Source organism: Ixodes scapularis, unplaced genomic scaffold (assembly GCF_016920785.2).
Source record: "Ixodes scapularis isolate PalLabHiFi unplaced genomic scaffold, ASM1692078v2 PGA_scaffold3__209_contigs__length_174095766, whole genome shotgun sequence".
Lineage (NCBI taxonomy): Eukaryota > Metazoa > Arthropoda > Arachnida > Ixodida > Ixodidae > Ixodes > Ixodes scapularis.
In genome coordinates this window covers 45,563,785-45,582,771 of record NW_024609868.1, presented here as the reverse complement: position 1 = coordinate 45,582,771, position 18,987 = coordinate 45,563,785, and the positions used below count along the sequence as shown (strand labels likewise).

General features: G+C 48.1%; 1 protein-coding gene across 1 annotated transcript; it reads left to right on the top strand.

The window, feature by feature from the left end:
* Positions 1-12,397: 12,397 nt before the first annotated feature.
* On the top strand, positions 12,398-12,910 carry LOC120841355. The gene has a single exon (XM_040212232.1). The coding sequence runs from the start codon at positions 12,398-12,400 to the stop codon at positions 12,908-12,910; it is 513 nt and encodes a 170-aa protein (XP_040068166.1).
* Positions 12,911-18,987: the final 6,077 nt, after the last annotated feature.

The following is an 18,987-nucleotide window of genomic DNA, read 5'->3' as shown; positions in this document are numbered from 1 at the left end:
GGTTTTCAACAATGCCAGCCTGTTTCTTATTGCAACTCTGTTTATTTTTTACTAATAAAATGCACAATTAGCCGAAAAATGCCATAAGCAACCTTGTACTGTGGCGCCTAACCAGATAAACGAATGTCAACATCAGAGGTGTCCTAATGCAAGCTTCCTTTAACAAAATTTTGGACCATCTAAAACAGTGCTCTCAAACACATTTGAGTGTAGAGGTCAGATAGCCCACCCCCAAAAGATCGAGGGCTTCTGTAAGGCATGGGGGTCAAGAAATTTGTTAAAGGGACCTTGCGCTCTCCACTAGGGCTGGGCGTCGATTAAAAATTTTAACCCGATTAATCGCTACCCTTTAATCGATTAATTAATCGATTAATCGGTTGACTTTAGTAAAAAGCAAAAGTAGACATTTTGTCCTTACAATTTGTTTTATTGTATGATAAACGGCGCATATATACAAACTTAATTGAGAATAAACGTTGATGTAACGCACTCACAGATCACAACCCCAGCTGCGGAGGCAAAGAAGTTTGTTGACATTTTCCGGCAGGAGCGAGTTTCTTTGTTTGTTGACGATCATCCCTGCTGCGCTGAACAGACGCTCGCAGGGCGTTGAGGTGACTGGGACTCACATCACACTCTTCACAATTGGCACAATTTGAGGAAACAGGGAGCCCTGAGCTCGCCACCACTGTAGTGGGTCCAGTTCATCGTCCGTCACCTCGGCCATCGATCGATAAAGCGACACTTGGCAGGAGATGGTGGGTTCTTCATTTTCCTCCGAGAAAACGTATTTTCTTTTTTTCTTGGGCGTTAGGAATCGTCCGAAGACGCATGTGTTAGCTGGGAAAGCCTTTCCCACACAAGTTCGCGGCGATCTTTTTCGATGCATGCGAGGCTCTTGAAACGAGGATCGAGACACGTTGCCAGTTCATAGTCGTTGTATTGCGGCCACGCGCGAAGCCTCTCATCGATAGAGTCCACCAGCATGGCCTTGAAGCGGCAGATGAAGGCAGGGTCACAGTCATTCGTCTTCATTTTATTCTTTAGCAGTTTTAAGGATGGAATAAGTACAGACCGAGTAACGTACTTGTCCCCTCCAAGGAGCTCAGTAATGTCGAGCAGGGGCTTCAAAACTTCCCGAAGCTGCTCCAACATGTCCCAATCGACGTCTGTGAGGTGGGGAATCGACGATTTAATGGTACTGCTGTCCTCCATGGAGCGGCGCAAAGGCTCCTTCAGTTCAAGCAGGCTGGTTATCATTATGTGCGTGCTGTTCCACCGTGTTGCGATGTCCTGCTGAAGCTTCTTCTTAGGTGCTCCGAGTTCAGCGGCATGTTTTGAAAGGACGGCCTGGTTGTTCGAACTGTGCTTAAAGTGACCCACAGTACGACGACAGGCGGCTAGCAGTCGCTCCACACCCGTCACGCTGAGCGCCTTGTGGACGCACAGCTGAAGCGTGTGAGCTACGCACTTCAGACTCTGAAAGTTTGCTCTCTCCACCCCAAGACAGATGTTGCGGGCGTTATCGGTACAGACAGCTTTTACCTTTTCAACGATTCCCCAATCTGTAGCAGTCTCCAATACGTCACTGGCACATTGTTCCGCTGTATGTTTCTCACCTGCAATGTTGCCGAGCGAAGCATCCAGTCGTCGTCGATCCAATGCGCCGTTATCCCGAGGTAGGCGTCATTGGCGATGGAGGTCCAGAAGTCCGCTGTTAAGCTGATGAAGCTGGCTGCCGAGAGTTCTGCTTGAAGACGCTCCCGTCTCGAGGTATACAGGGCATCCACCTTGGCACTCACTGCACGACGGCACGGCGGCTGGTAAGGCGGAGAATCCAAGGCAACCTGAACAACTTTCGCTAGTCCGTGATCTTCCACAATGTTGAGAGGCCGGCTAGAAGAAACAAGCCAAGATGTAAGGGCTTGTGCAATAGTTTCTTCATTCTTCAGAGAAACCGGCCTCGAAGAGAAAACGTCGATAGTCGTCTGCTTTTTTGCAGATGATTCTTGTTGCAGCGAGATGCTTGGGTGCTTAGCTCTGAGATGGTATTGAAGCGAGCTTACACTTCCGCTATATGCGAAAGCTTTTTTGCAGATGAGGCAGTGAACTTTCTTTAAGTCAAAAACTTCGCCCGCAGAGTTTACTTTAAACCAGAATTTCCCTGATAGGTTGCCCTTCATACTCCTGTATTCGTCCATGCCTGCGCAGGGTGTTGTGATGAGATACTTCTCAAACAAGTGACTGCGGCGCGACATGAAGGGAAGAGGAAATACGGGGGCAAGGGAGACGGGGATAATTGGGGAGCGTCGATCCGTCGAGGACGTCCCTGAAGGTGTTATAGGAGTAGTACATGAAGGACAAAAACAGGATGAAACATCTTCGTCGTTCATGTAACTTTACCCGCACGCTCTAATTCCACGACGTCCTTGAAGCTTTCAACAAACAGAAAACCCCCGGCGAAGGAAAGGCCCCTTTTTACGGGGAAAAGGGAAACGAGCCCATCCGGCTGCGCGCTGCGCCAACTCGTCAAAGACGACGAGAGAACGGGGGAACATCTGGAAGCACTTTGCCACGGGCAGTGCAGGTCCGCCAAGGTCGTTGCGCCAAGAGGCAAAAGCGACGCCGAGAGAGAAATTCCAACCACACAATTAAAACACAGGGTCGAATACTGAAGCAAGCCGCGACCACGGCCGGCTTTGCACCACGCTGAACGAGCGGAGAGATGAGCGAGGTCACGTTGTAGCGACCGCAAGGACGGAGCATAACCCACAATGGAGTTCATGGCAGCCTTCGGAAGAGCTCTAGCTTTGTCGCTGCAAACCCGTAAGCCAACATGCTTGCGTGCCTTCAAAAAAAAAAAAAAAAAGCTGCTGCGTGTGCTCAAAAAGAGCGCGTAGCTATAACGTCCAAATTCATGACCGAGGTCACCGGACTTCCGTAAAGCCTGCTTTCATTCTGCTTCTGTTTTCGCTTTTTTCTTCCAATCCCGCGTGACTCACGACGAATGATTTGTTTGTTGGGTGTTACCTACGAGGTGAACAAGGAGCAAGTTTGTATGTTCGTTTTAGAGGGAACGGCAGCAGGAGAAAGGAAAAAAAACGTATATTTATTTACTTTTGTTCGCCTCATTTTAACCGATTAACTGGTTAAAAAAAATTGATCGCGATTAAAGCATTAATCGATTAATCGGAAGGTTAATCGATCAATTGCCCAGCCCTACTCTCCACATTTTGTAACTTGCAATCTTGACAGTGACATTTTTAGCCGTGATTCATTTGTAGTGCTCCCCTTATCCTTTTCCTGATGCAATCACAAGAATTAAAGTGGTACTGCCGCCAACATACTGGCATTTTGTAAGAGGACAAGGGAACAAGTACACTGTTGTTGCCGTTGCTTATTTCACTCAGGATATATTCAAGCTCAACATGTCTCGAAAAAATGCCTTTTGCTTTTCTGAGAATTTCTGATAGCACCAGTCTGAGCGAATACTTGTATTTTCATGGTGATATTTTCTGAGGGCGAGAATCCAGAGCTCATGAATTTATCTTTGGTGGTTGCTTCTGACAAGCGAGAGTTCATGCAGTTGAAGTGCATCCTTGGGCAAAGAGCTCGTGGTTGCAGCCTACCAGCGGAATTGTCGTGCAGGTGCTAAATACTAAAAAAAAAGACGGGAAGGAAAAATAGAGACTAAACACCTGAAAAATGAAAACGAAACTACATTAACTATGTGGATATGTTATAAGAGCATAGCTACGTTTCCAGCGTAAATGAATAGACCGATCCCACCAAGTTTTCCACGCATGCGTGACGCCGGCATAACTGTAGTTCGTAAGAGGCAGACTCCAGTTCACGCGACAGCCCATGCTGCCTCGTGGTCTGCTCGCGCAGACCTCCAGCATGGTTGTCGCGCGTGTAGAAAGACTACAGCTCACACGATGCATATCGGCAGCGGTGGCGTACTCAAACTAGCTGGTGAGATCGGTCTATTAGCGAAATATTATAATGCATGCCATTTGCAATGCTCGTTATGAGAACGGGAGGTTGCAGCTGGTTTCCTGTGGGCCGTGTTCAAGCAAGTCGCGAGCTGCGTCTTCAAGCACTGAGCAGATTAATTTTACCCAGTTATCTATTACCTGCCAGTGCATCATAATCTGTACAATGGTGAATATATTCCGAGTCACTACTTGCGCGCCGCACAGGCTAAGGCAATGCCCGAAGAGGGGAAAGGGCAAGCATTAGAAAGGCGGGTGAGGAGAGTAACCTCCTCTCCTATCTAACATTCGTAGTGCTTTCCCCCTCTCCCCCAGCCCTGCCCTCCCCTATGCCTTCCTAGTGCTCGCCTTTTCTCTCTTCGCATGGCCGTTGCATTCACCTGCACTACACACAACTAGTGACACGGAGTATAATTGAAGGACGGTACACTCACAGATGTCAAAGCACTTGAAGAGTTCGCAACTTCGGTTCAATGCCACTGGTTGCACTTTTGTATCGCACTTCAGATGGGTTGATTTGCCCGAAGTACCTGGAAAATAATAAGAATTATAGAATAAATTAACGTGTCATAAACCAGGGCTGGGCAGACACACTCCAAAAAGTATTCGGGAATACTGAGATACATCTGCTTTAAGGCCAAAAATACAGATACTGAGATACATTGTCCTTTATGCAATGCTATATCCCCGAGACACTTCCGCGAAACTGGTGAAAACGTATTCAGGAATACAGATACAATGTGTAGTTGTATCTGTATTGTAGAGGATGTAGTTCGTGGGGAATATGTACGGTCAGTGGCGTTCCAACTTGTTTTCGAGTCAGGAAGGGGAGGGGGGGGGGGGGGGGGGGTGCTCTTAGTATCTCTTGGGCGCCGCCGGCCAGTCTTTAACCTGCCCTCTGGCGGCTGTTTTAGGGGGTGGCAGGGGGGGGGGGGGGGGACAACACAGGACAGGAGGAGGCAAAAGCGGGGGTATGCACACCGAGGCGCTTGCACCGTCGGCGAAGCCGCCGTACCGGTGGCTTTCTTGCACGGCATTTGGAGTCTGCTCCTCACGTGATCGGATATCGGCAAATAGCGGCGCGGCGGCACGTGGAAACCAGACGCGCAACTCTGGCTGGAGCCTATAATCTCAATGCTGCACTAGAGTACCGGTTCCTGTATAGGCTCCCTGCGGGAGCCAGAGTTGCGCGTCTATTTTCTACGTGCCGCCGCGCCGCTATTTGACGAGATCCGACCACGTACCGTGCAAGGAAGTAACGTTGCACGCGCACCGCCGTACGCACCCCTGCTTTTGAGCGCGCCGCGCGCCCCGTCGGTTCGAGAGTCAATGGTTCCAGTACCCTCTCCCTCTTCGAAGTGGCCGAGCAGGGAGGGAATATGGTTTCGTTGTGTCGACCTCGGGGGAGGAAGATTACGCACGATGGGGACAAAGGCGAGTTTGGGGAAGCAGTATCTAGGTCACAGCGCCTCAATGGTTGAACAGGATGTAGCTGACGTTTTGGGTGTGGAACGGGTGGGAGAGGCCTTGCGCGCGCGTTGTTTTCTCGACACTTAGCCTCGTGTCGAGGTGGCAGCACATATTCGCCAAGAGGTCCAAAAGTCGCGTGAGGAGCTGGATCAACATGCTGTGCAGGAAAGACGGCGCTACGAAGATGAACGCGCAACTCTGACTCCCGTAGGGAACCTATAAAAGAACTCTAACTGCCTTGTCTTGAAGCGCCACCTTAGTTCCATCATCCCCACTGAAAATCGCATTGCATAACCATACGTGCGAGCGAAGCCGGTAACAAGCGCGAGCATGTTGCTCTGCAATCGAACGTTTCACCGACAGATCGTTTTATAGATACCCGATGATTCATCGCCAGAATGCTTCATCGACAGCACAAACTACCTTTTTCCTGTAAGGAGCTGCCTCACACTGTTGCCACGAAGCGGATAGTACGTGTAGGATACACCCGCGACGAAATGTCCCTACAACGCTAAATCCGCGTAACGACTGTCGATGGAACGGTACTGTCGACGAACGAGAGTCCATGAAACATCTGTCCACAAAAAGTGTTTTTTGGCGAAACGATAGAGACCCGTTGCTCTGAATGACGCCAGCTCTACACGCAAGAATAATGTCTCGAAGCTGCGATGTCGTGCTCGTTTGTACACTCAGAGAACCGGGCACCGCCACCGCGCACACATGCCACAAATACAAAAGCGAAGAAACTTTGACATAAACAGGAGAAAAAGGAAAGCACGTCCCCAGCTAGCAGGCCCCATGTCTCGCAAAACGCAGCATCCAACGAGTGCATGTAAACGGCAGACTTACCTTTATCGGGCGGGCACATCTTGGTTTGTGACTGCAGTGCAGCTACGTGCCAAGCATCGCTTCGTGAACACGATCCGCTTTGTCCAACCACCTTCTAAAAAAACACGCAATTCAAAATAGCGCGAATGAACAAAGGCGATGTCACCCGCCAGCCGAAGCAAAAGTATGGCCGCCGAAGCACGCCGAGATGGAATGCAGGAGGTGAGGAGATCAAGTCTCCTAGCAACACGAAGGCCAGATAACGCGCGAAACGCGATCGCTATCGTGATAGGTTGTCAGTCGGATGACGTGTAACCAGTGACTGCTAATCAGGACGCGCGCTCTACTCTATTACCGCGCGCATTTTGTTTGTTTTCTTGCGCTCTCCTGATAGCACTCCCTCTCCCCTTTTTCAAAAAGGAAAGGGGAGGGGAGGGGTGTAATGGTGCACCTGGCAACACCCTCGCCTCGCCCGTCGATTCCTTTGGGAGAGGAGGATTCGCATGATGGGAGTGCGATTACGCTCGCCGGGTGTCTCCAGTCGAAGGGGGGTGTAAGGGTGCGCGATACACCCACGTACACCCTTTTTTTCTGAGAGTGTGGTGCTACGGTGCAGCGGCGAACTTCGACGATCGTAGTGGTCGTACTTGTAGGGGCGACTTCGGCAGCGGCGCGTATGCGGTGGCATCATCTCGGCGTGCAGTCCTGGGCGTTCATCTTACCCAAAAACGAGTTCACATCGCTAAGTTGAAAGCATTCGGGTCATCTAGGCACGCGCGTGAAACGAAGTGTTTACAGCGGCGCAGCGTAACGCGCGTCTCACCCACCAGCGTAGCGGCGGACGCCATCTTGACGAGACGAAGACGCGCTCAAATGCGTTCACACGGCGCGGAAGTGACGTCATGTCACGTGACATTTTGAAAACCAATGAAATGGCCGCTTTTGCGTCGCGCCGAAGGGGGCGTGGCCAGGCACTGTACGGGATATGGTTTGCTTATACGCTGCCCGGTCGCAGCTTTGGAGCGCGAGGATCTGGTAGCACAGAACAACAGAGATCCATTTCTCGGGGAACCTGGACGTCAGCGCACAGCGTTTGCAACGGCGAGGACCCGAAACACACTTGTTCGCTTGGGAAAAGCGTGTTTCCGCGTCTCGCCGCAGCGAGGCGCCAGTCACGTGGCTGTCTTCTCATCCGTTGTCTGCCGCTTCAACTTTTCCATTTAGGCGGCACGCTTCTCGTGGTGATCTACCAGTCTTATAATCAGTATATAGGATGCTATGGCCCGCCGCATAAATCAGCCGCCTTCCTCTTTTCAAGTCATCCGGCTCTCCGCGTATGGGTATGGCCGGGAGCGTGGTGACGTGGTGAAGGAGAGGCGTATGACTGGTCCAACGAGGACGTAGCTTCCACTGCAGTAGCTTAGGGGTGAACAGAGTATAGTGTTGATTTTTTTTTTTGATTTTTTTCACGTAGAACATTTTAAAATACGCCTGGATCAAATCCGTGTGTCACAATTGCACGTAGTAATGATGCTTAAATAGAGTTTAAGATTTCGATGTCAAAACGCGACGAAAGGAAACTCTCTTTTCTAGAGAGACACTGAGCACCGGAAACCCTCCCTGTCTCTAGCAGTTAATAAATAATTGCTGTAAAGTTTGCAAGCGGAATACTAAAAAAACAGATGGTTTAAGTGGGTACGGAGGCATCTTATAATTTTTTGTTTGTTTTGTTTTTGTTGGATAACGAAAGTTTAGACAGTCGATCTGTCCCAAATCTCTGGAATGCCCTAACACTGGTAACGCACATTTAAGACTGAGATTTTCAAAGACGTCCGCAAAGCGTGACGTGGGGTGATTTGCTGAGTACAAGGAGTGGTTTTGAGTGAACGACATTTGATAGACCCATGTCAGGAGGCGTGAAGCCCAATCCGTCGTGGCCAAAAAGCGCGAGGTTTGATAACAGTGGTTTTTCGAGAGTCATCTCAGCCTACATGCTCGAGCTGTCGGTCAAGAACATGCTCCCTTTACATTAAACAGGAGGTTTGAAAATTTACGAAATGATTTAGAATACAATTCAAACAGCAATGTAATCGTTTTTTTTTTAATAGTTAAGTTGCAGAGTTTGATTCATGAAGCACACTTTTGTCACCGCTCTCGTTATTCATTATTCAGTTGCACACCATAAATAGAACTCCGTGGTCTTGTAGTTCCGTATTATTATTTTGTTTTGCGGTAGATGGGTAGATGACGTAACGTAACACCTAGCAAGCAGGGGGGTAAAGGTGGGTGAGGAGGAGTGGCAAATCCCGTGCGCCGACATCCTGGGTCCCGAGTGAAAGATCGCGGAAGAGAGCGACCGAACACGAGAGAAAGAAACCAATGTTGCCAGCTGAAGGACGACAGTCGCAATAGTAATCGCGAAGACTGAAAACTCTCAGCAATATCAACAGTGATAATTTAACGTTGTGAATTGAATTCTGAGCTATTCTAACGCTTATAAAAAGCAGTGTACTCATTACGCTGCATTAACTTTCCTTGTGTTGAAATCTCGGAAATCTGGTGGTTGCGCGGTTCGTATTCCTGGGGCGCGGCCGGCGCGGCCACCCGCGAAGTCGGTTATCTGGTTTAGTTTAGTTTTGACGGGAGGCCGTACATGTGTGCGCTATGCAAAAAGAAAGCTTCGAAAGGAACGGGAATATCTTTCCACCGGTAAGTTCATGGATTGTTGAAGTTCATGACATTGCTCTAATGATATAATTATATTCGTGAAATCGTAGGCAGATTGGTAACCATGTGTGGGACCCCGAAGGTCTGTCTACGAGCTCCGCCGCTTGCGGCAGCCAGAATGCATGGAAAAATGGCGGACCTTTTTCTCTAGAGTTAGTATGTATGATCTCTATGCTAGCAAGCGAGGTGCAGGTGACAGCGAGGCTGTAGCGAAATTGGGCCGCCGACGGGGCACCCCCAGGTGGCGTGTACGGGTGGCCCAAGGGGCTTTAGCCCAAGGTGGGTTAATATTTTGTAATAAGACATCGGCAGACCTCCGCACAAAGTCGAACCCGGTGTAGTGCTCCCAAAAAGGGGTCGTTTGTTTCGCAAAAAGTGAATGTTTCTTTGCAGATACTTTTAGTTACTTTTTCAAAAAGAGTATTTAAGTTATCGTTACAGTTACTTCGGAAAATTGTATCAAGTTACAGATAAAAGTAAAACACAAACGAGTTACAGTATGGCGGTACAAGTATCACCATACTACCCAAGACTTTATTAACGCCCAGATGTTTCGATGGCGCCCTCTGCTCTTATGGTTTCCGTCCGTGACGCCACAACCAGAATTTGCCTCGCCGTGACGACACGAATCGTTACCCTGAATATACTGACCATCAGTTGTGACGACAGGTTCGATGGTGTGTTTAAAAAGCACACTGGAAGCTAGGAGCTATCGTGTTCCGAAACTAACACCGTCGAAGTTGACAGTTATGTTCCTTTGCCCGTGGTTAGGCCAATCGCGGAAATCTAACGGCAGCGACGCTTTTGGTCGCGCTTAACCTTGAAAAAGGCGCGTACCACGGCGGAATTTTTTTTTTGTTTTGTTTCTGGGCAAGACTGAAAGTACAACAATGCATAATTGTAAGAGTTTGATAGAAATGGAAAGTTTCAAGGTGCTGATTATGTTTACGGAGACAGAAAAGGTTACATTGACAAGAAAAGATTCCTGAAACGTGAGGGGAAACCGTAAACATGGGGTGCGCGTTCGGAGTTCGGGCCAAAGCCCCTACGGGAGGCGAGTCCGCGGTTTTTACCGTTTACTCCGTCGTGGCAACGGCTGCATTCTCTGAATGTCGCCGTGACAACAACGTCAACTGCGTCGCAGTTTCAGTGATGAAAAGTCGCAAATTTAAACTCTAGTGTGCTGAAGTTAAATACTCGAATACACCCTTACCTACAAATCGTGACTGGAGGATGTACGCTAAGCTCATTGCCTCCGGAAGGGGAATATACTTGACTAGTGGTTGGTCAAGAGAGCTGTCAAATAACGCGCCCAAGTTCATTGAAACAATTCCGGTCAATGACGTGCCCTCATTGTCGCCCTATTCTTACCAATTAATGAGCAAACGTTTTGCATATACGGCTCTGGTCGCACACTTCCCATGATCACTCCAGAGTCAATGAGACTGCGGCGTCCCATTATGACGACCTTAGAAGGAATCAGGCGGAGCATGCACATAATAAGCCCTGCCGTTGTCACTGACAAAGTAAGAACAGCAGGGCCTATTATGTTCATGCGCTGCCCGATTCATTCTTCGGCTTTCCTAACGAGTAACGCCGGAATCTGATTGGCTGAGGAGGGATAATGGGAAGCGTGTGACTAGACAGTGGCGCCGCGGTGCGGCTCCCAACAGGTAGTCATTTGGCGCGCACATCAATTTGATCGGCGCGCCACCTGTAGGTGTCGCACGCTCCCTATTATCACATCGCTTTTAGTGGATTTTAGGGTAGTCGGAGGGTTCTCTCCTGTTGTAACAATAGAGACTAAAAAAAAAAAAAAAAAAAAAAAAACCAGCAAACATAACTTTCCCGAATTTGTTTTTTTTGGGGAATTTTTAGATTTCTTGAATTTCTTCTTAGGGTCTGCAGAAAAAAAAAAGATTCAGGGGCATGGCGTTGTAAAGTAAAGCTTTGCGGAACTGAAGAGTGTCAAGCCCCTTTTTGCGCTATACGCGTGACGTACAGGGTGACTGCGGTCGACTTTACTGAAACGAACACTTTTTGTTCCAGAAAAAGGGAGTGGGGTGGGGAATAAATAAAATGTAACGATTCAACGAGGAAGCCGTTATGGAAATATGTGCGGAAATTGCTTTATAATTACACTAACAAATTTGTAATTATTCCGTTACGAAATTACTGATAAGTGTGAGGAATTACAGGTAATTTCGTTACTTTTAACGGATTACGTACAACTCTGCTCTGAACGCGTACGTAATTTACAGAAGCAGTTTGTTTCTTTTCGACTCGTCCGTTTTGTGGATTTCCCAGTTTCCTGGTCCGAGTTTCACTTTCCTTACACAATGGCGAACGTTTAACAACATCGTAGCTGCTATCCCACAATACATACGCCGCGTTTGTTTCTATTTTAGATAATTGTTTGTAAAAAAAAAAGGCGAGTATTACGTGAATTTGCCTCGGCGGACCGTCATGACGAGTTGGTTATTCAGCTGAAGTCTGCTAATTAATTTTTTCATTAACGGTGTTATCGGTGATGCTAAAACTATAGTCTTCAAGGCAATTTATACAATTTGCAAAAGGGAAACCGACGTTGAGTAATTTATAAATCATTTCTCTCGTTTTTTTTGGTGCCCCATTGCGAAACCGGACGCAGAAGGAGAGCCGGAAGACATGCCCCAAATGATACTGAAAAGAGCAATGTGCTAATGACGCATACCGCGTGTTCGTGACGGTTATCACCTTGTAATTGCGAATTTCAATTAACAAAAACTGGTGATAGTATTCGCACAACGGTCGCCATTGTTTCTAAAATGAATCTTTATCAATTGAAAGTTTTTTTTTTCATCTCTAGATGCAGACGGCGACCGCAGCGACGGTACTACGCATGGCGCTGATCCAGGTGACAAACACTACATGAGATGCCCCATTCGCGGATGCCGGATGGAGTCACGCCCAAGTGGACAGTCCTGGGTATGTCCCACTGAAGGTTGCCACAACGAGTCAAGTTCACACGAAGAAGTTTTTGATAATCGGCTTCTGTCGTATACCATTCCTGAACCAGTTGCCTTTTCCTCGAAGAAGCTGGACAACGGGACACTCTTCGGGTCCATGGTTAATTCAGGGTACTCAAGCTGCGTGTGCAAATGTGAATGCAACTGTCGCTCTTCGAATTGCCCACCGCCCAACGACAGGTACACAAGTCCAACGACAACTACTCCCGATTGGGCAACCACCACGATACCAGACTCGGCGTCAACTGCTTTTACACCATGTTCAACGCCTACATCTACTCGAGGTCCGACGACAACTACTACGACAATGTGTCCACCATATTCAACGCCTACATCTACACCAGGTCCGACGGTGACTAATACGACATCATGCCCACCATGTTCAACCTCTACGATAACTACTACCACACCATGTCCAACGCCTACCTCTACACGAGGTCCGACAACTACTACCACACCATGTCCAACGCCTACATCTACACGAGGTCCGACAACTACTACCACACCATGTCCAACGCCTACATCTACACGAGGTCCGACAACTACTACCACACCATGTCCAACGCCTACATCTACACGAGGTTCGACAACTACTACCACACCATGTCCAACGCCTACATCTACACGAGGTTCGACAACTACTACCACACCATGTCCAACGCCTACATCTACACGAGGTCAGACAACTACTACCACACCATGTCCAACGCCTACATCTACACGAGGTCCGACAACTACTACCACACCATGTCCAACGCCTACATCTACACGAGGTCAGACAACTACTACCACGCCATGTCCAACGCCTACATCTACACGAAGTCCGACAACTGCTACGACACCTTCCAAAAAACACCAGAATTTATTTTGTCGAGATTTTGAATTTTGCAAAAATAAGAACGAAGGAAATTACGCCTGCCCTGAAGACCCGCACAAGTTTGCAATGTGCTCCCATGGTCGAACCTATCTCTATACTTGTCCGGGAACATCTGTTTATGACAAGGAAAACGACCTGTGCTACCCTTAGCGAAAAATGGTATACTTGAAGCATATTCTGAATGTTCGCACCATGCAGCGAAAAACCCTATGTAGGCTGAAAGAAAAAAAAAAAGGAAAGGGGGGGGGGGGGGGGGGGGGCTTCTGAGGAGCTGTACCTCGTACGGAAAAAAAAATGTAGGAAACATTTGTTTTTTCGATATTGCTCACATATCTGAAAGTTCGCAGACGACTTCGCTCAAAGCGCCATTTCACTGAATAAGCAGCACTTAAGGGTCTTGGTGCGCTTGAAATCATTGTTGCCTGGACGCTTTAAGTGAAATCACAGGAAATGCCTTTTATTTTTATTTTTTTTTGTTGTCCGGAAATGTTAAAATTGCACGCGACAGAGCAAAACAACGTTACCCGAGCTTTCTGAGACAGTGTCTGAAGCTCTGGACGTCGAATTTTCAAATTCTAACAATTCTGAGCTAGGCACCCAGATGGCGGCACCCACTGGCAGATCTCCAAATCGAATGCCGATACACTAAGCGTACGGTGCCTGGAACGCGTCTCCAACTGGTGTGTTTACAGCGTTTCAAAAGGTGGTCCCTCGAATTCCTCCTGATGACGTCATAAAAGTGTCATGCTGTCGCCGGTTGCGACTCTGGCGGTGTCCCAGCACCTGTGGTGGATGTGACAGACGCCCGTTCTGCTGAATGTCGCTCTTCACTCTGACAGTCCACGGAAGGTACAGCAGCAGGAAGTTGGGACGCCTGGGGCGAAGTGACGACAGCGACACTCGTGTTCGCTGGTGCTTTTCGCCAGCATTTCTACGGCCAACCGCCAGGATCGCGACAGGCAACAGCATGTCACTCCGGCGTCTGTGACGTCATTTGTTGCCGCTCCGGGACCACTTTTGATTTATGGGCGGCATAGGACGCTAAACACACCAGTCGGAGACGCGATCCAGGCACCATACTAAGCGTGGCTTCAGTGTGTGCCATGCTTGAGAGTTTTTTTTTAGAATAAGATATAAGTAATGTAATGAACATTATTTAGGACAACTGACATGTAACCAGACATTGTTTCTCAATATAAATAAACTTCTAATTTGAAGTTTTTAGAATAACGTACATAACATTTCTGCTTGTGCAAAGAAGCAGCGTGGTCGGCACTGGTGATGGCACTACGTTTATGCTTACGCGAGGCTTTTGCCCTCTATTCTAAAAATTTCTAATGTTATTACTATTGACTATCAAACATGATTACACCGGTGGTTCACGTCGATGTGATTGAGAACTTACACTCTAAGAAAAAAAAATGAAGAAAAAGATAGTAACGACGGCCTTTTCTCTTTTCTGACGAGCCCCCAAGTGAGCAGAGGGAGAAAAGAGGAGCCAGGCGTTTTTCTGCTTATCCTGGCAGACGGGAGGAAAGTTCCGTCCTCTTGTCACATCTTCTTTCGGTTTCGTTTTTAAAGGGGTAGTGAATCGAAATTTTAGCGCCGATCTTGTTGCATAAATATGGGCTAGGGACAGGCACCACCTCGGAAATATAAATATTGCGCTGTAAAACACAGGAGAACTAATTTTAAACATAATTAAACGATTTCAAATTCTCATCTGGTGGATGGGGGGAAGTTCTCGTGACATCACTTGTGCCAAAATAGCAGCGCCGTTCTGCGGCAATACGGCGTGCCGGCAGAATTTGCCTAGGCCTGAACGCGTTTGCAAAGCCTTGGCGGAGAAAGCCAAAGCGTAGTTGGCCACAGTGAGCTCGTTCTCGTTGTGGCCCTTTGCACGGCACGACCCGAGCATGAGCTGCGAGCCGACGTTAAAAAGGATATGTTTGAACTACGAGGGTGTCAGCAAGAGCCACGCAAATACCTGTTCACACTCGGAGCGGACACGCGCGTTTGATCGAAGTGCTGGATTCGCTCTGTTAGACCGCGTTTCGGTAAGCGTTTCTGGACCGATCTTTTACGATTGCAACTCGATACTGACATGACACTCGGCAAAGAAAGGTTAGACCGACATCGCGTAGCTCCCACGAACTGCTATAGCTCGACAGTGACGTAGCGTCGAGTCAGAATAAAAATGGCATACTAATAACAGAGTGTACATACCGAGTTGCGAAGGTAATCCGTATGGCGTTTATTTAAGCTCTATATCACACAAAACAAGGAGATAGAATCAATGAAAGTCCCTTTTCGACGACAGCGTTCGTCACCGTTGTCTCGGAAAACAAGGAGATCGAGATGACAAGGGGAAAATATTGACCTCTGAAATTTAGTTCAGGGATCAAACTACTCATCCGGTAAGGGTCCACAAGGGTCGCGCGGGCATGGACAGACGGTCTTGGCCAAGGACCGCCGGAGCAACGGTGCGCCGAGTCGATGTTGCTGCTAGGCCTACTATATTCTGCCGAGCTCGCTCGGTCGGCAGAATCGTGGCCGTTGTAGCTCTTCTCGTGTGTTTGTGGATCCTGCGTTCTTGATCGTCGTGGTCTGCTTTAAATACTCCTTCCTTTTTTCTTGCTGGTTGAAGTCGGGACGCACGAGAAGAGCACGTAGAAAAATAAATGTCCGTTGGTGGCCGATACCAAGTAACTGAGCGACGCTGTCGGCCTTGTTGATTTGATCGTAAAAAGTGCGTAAGACAGCTTCGGAGCTGTCGTAGGATTCTGTCGTAACTTGCGCAAAGGTTACGACAATTTCGTTTCGAGAGTACGGGTTTTCTCTCAAATTTGTCGTACGCACTTTTTCCGTCGTGAGTTCGCTTTGAGAATCCGGCCTCAGAGCTGGTTTTATCAGTGCTGCCGTGGTTGCCGACTTGCCGTGGTGCAGCGTGCGTGCAGCCCTTGCACATCTCAAACGGCCACGTTGTCACAGGTCGTAAATCGTCGACGCGCCACCAAGTGGCAACGCTCGTAACCACAACATTCACGCCGTAGCTTTTCCCGTCTGGCACAAGTGACGTCACGAATGCGCCCAATATCCCAAGACGCATCGCGCTCTCCGATGGCCGATTTTTGAGCGCGCGCCCAATCGGGCCCATTAGGGTGAAAAATATAGCCATCCGTTCAAAATACAAACGCGCCATTATGATTTATGAATATCATTGATCATATTGAACCTATTTCTGACCATAATAGGTGTATTTCAAGTTTCGCTTCAGTATCCCTTTAAGACACGTCGTTTTGGGGCAACGATGTTGGGCTGGTTCAGCGTCAGCGGCAGCGAAGGCCGCCTGTGACTCAGCCTCCCGGTTCAAACGCCCAGAGCACCTTGATTGCAATCATTGCATTGACGCTTTTAGCACTAATATTGTCAAGCAAGCCAAAAATACCGTTAGAAACAGCGAGGTTCCAGAGCAGTGCCAGCAGTGTACGTGCACTGGGCTAAAATGGCCCTCTCCGCATCTTTGCTTCCAAATTCAGACAGGTTTGTCGGATATAAGCGGTGTTTTATGTGGGTTAAAAAAAAAAGCGAAAGCCGTTTACAACTCCCTGTAACACTGAATTGGAGCGCAGCTCTTGAGGAGGAGGAGGGAAGGGTACTGAGGGTTACCTGTTCTCGGGGCGGGGAGGGGGGGGGGAGGGGGGTCATGTGACCTTGGGGGGTCACGTGACCCCCCAGAAAAATTTTTCCGCTAGATTTAGCGGGGAAATTTTTCCGCTAGGTTTAACGGGAAGATTTTTCCGCTAGACAGCGGGGACTTTTTTCCGCTAAATCTAGCGGGGAAATTTTCTGCTAGATTTAGCGCGGAATTTTTTCTGCTAGATTTAGCGGGGAAATTTTTCCGCTAGATTTAGTGGGTTAATTTTTCCGCTAGATTTAGTGGGGCATTTTTCCCGCTAGATTTAGCGGAGAAATTTTCCGCTAAATTTAGCGGAGAAGTTTTTCCGCTAGATTTAGCGGAGAAATTGTTTCGCTAGATTTAGCGGGGAAATTTTTCCGCTGGATTTAGTGGGTAATATTTTTCGCTAGATTTAGCGGGTAAAATTTTTCCGCTAAATTTAGCGGGGAAATTTTTCCGCTAAATCTAGCGGGGAAATTTTTCGCTAGATTTAGCGGGGAAATTTTTCCGCTGGATTTGGCGGGGAAATTTTTCCGCTAGATTTAGTGGGGAATATTTTCCGCTAGATTTAGCGGGGAAATTTTTCCGCTAGATTTAGCGGGGAATTTTTCCCGCTAAATTTTTCCGCTAGATTTAGCGGAGAAATTTTTCCGCTAGACAGCGGGGAAATTTTTCCGCTACATTTAGCGGGGAATTTTTCCCGCTAGATTTAGGGGGAAATTTTTCTGCTAGATTTAGCGGGGAAATTTACCCATAATGCACCGCGCGGTTACGCCGACGGCGACGCCAACGCCGACTTCGACGCCGACGCCGACGCCGCTCAAGCCGGAAACGGGCCCCTAAGAGCTGCGCTCTAAAAGAAAAAGACAAATGCACAAAGTCAAGGTTCAGAAAGAGGAGGAAGTATTAAACCACAGTTGGTAGTCCAGCGGTATGCCTGTCTTTTAGAGCGCAGCTGTTAGGGGCCCGTTTCCGACTTGAGCGGCGTCGGCGTCGCCGTCGGCGTAACCGCGCGGTGCATTATGGGTAAATTTCCCCGCTAAATCTAGCGTTAAAATTTCTCCGCTAAATCTAGCGTAAATATTTTCCCCCCTAGATTAGCCTAAAAAAATTCCCCGCTAAATCTAGCGGGAAAATTTCCCCGCTAAATGTAGCGGGAAAATTTCCCCGCTAAATATAGCGGAAAAATTTCTCCGCTAAATCTAGCGGAAAAATTTAGCGGGAAAAATTCCCCGCTAAATCTAGCGGAAAAATTTCCCCGCTAAATCTAGTGGAAAATATTCCCCGCTAAACCTAGCGGAAAAATTTCCCCGCTAGATTTAGCGGAAAAATTTCCCCGCTAAATCTAGCGGAAAAATTTCCCCCCTCGATTTAGCGGAAACAATTCCCCGCTAAATTTAGCGGAAAAATTTTCCCGCTAAATCTAGCAAAAAAATTTCTCCGCTAAATTTAGCGGAAAAATTTCTCCGCTAAACCTAGCGGGAAAAATGCCCCGCTAAATCTAGCGGAAAAATTTCCCCGCTAAATCTAGCGGAAAAAATTCCGCGCTAAATCTAGCGGAAAAATTTCCCCGCTAGATTTAGCAGAAAGATTTTCCCGTTAAACCTAGCGGAAAAATTTCCCCGCTAAATCTAGCGGAAAAAATTCCCCGCTAAATGTAGCGGAAACATTTTTGGGGGGGTCACGTGACCCGCCAAGGTCACATGACCCCCCCCCCCCCCCCCCCACCCCGAGAACAGGTAACCCTCAGTACCCTTCCATCCTCCTCCTCAAGAGCTGCGCTCCAATTCGGTGTTACAGGGAGTCGTAAACGGCTTTCATTTTTTTTTTCTCTCTCTACATTCTATTTACCTAAGTTCAACTGGCTTATTATTCACCAACAAGCTGAACTACAGCCTGCTATTCTGCACAAAAGTTCAAAGAAGTTCGAACCAAGTTAACCTCCTTAGGCTCAAGGCAAAAATTGTAAGTAACACAAGATGTCAAGTGTGAAGTGGAGTGGAAATTGCACTGGAGTTCTACTTAGCTGATCGTGCCACAAACGACTCGCTTTTAAAGCGCTGAATGACCACTTTGGGATAGCCTCGGCTTTGTACCTCGCACGTTTTTCTTTCTATACTTCCGCACAGAACCTCTCCCGTGCACAACTCCGTCGGTCGCCCCGAAGTAAACTGCGGCCCAACAGATCCCTGATATGCCTTCTTGAAATTCAACTGAGGCGCTTTGCTAGCACACTCGGAGCATGACGTTGATCCGCTACAGCGAACGCTGGGTCGGCGCTTATTTCGTTATTATTGGTAACCGGGTGCATTTTGGAGCGGCCAGCATCTTTACTAATCGAAGCAGAAAAGTTCCTGGAAGTGGCAATAGGGTTAGCCTGACGACAACCGGTCGTCACCTGAT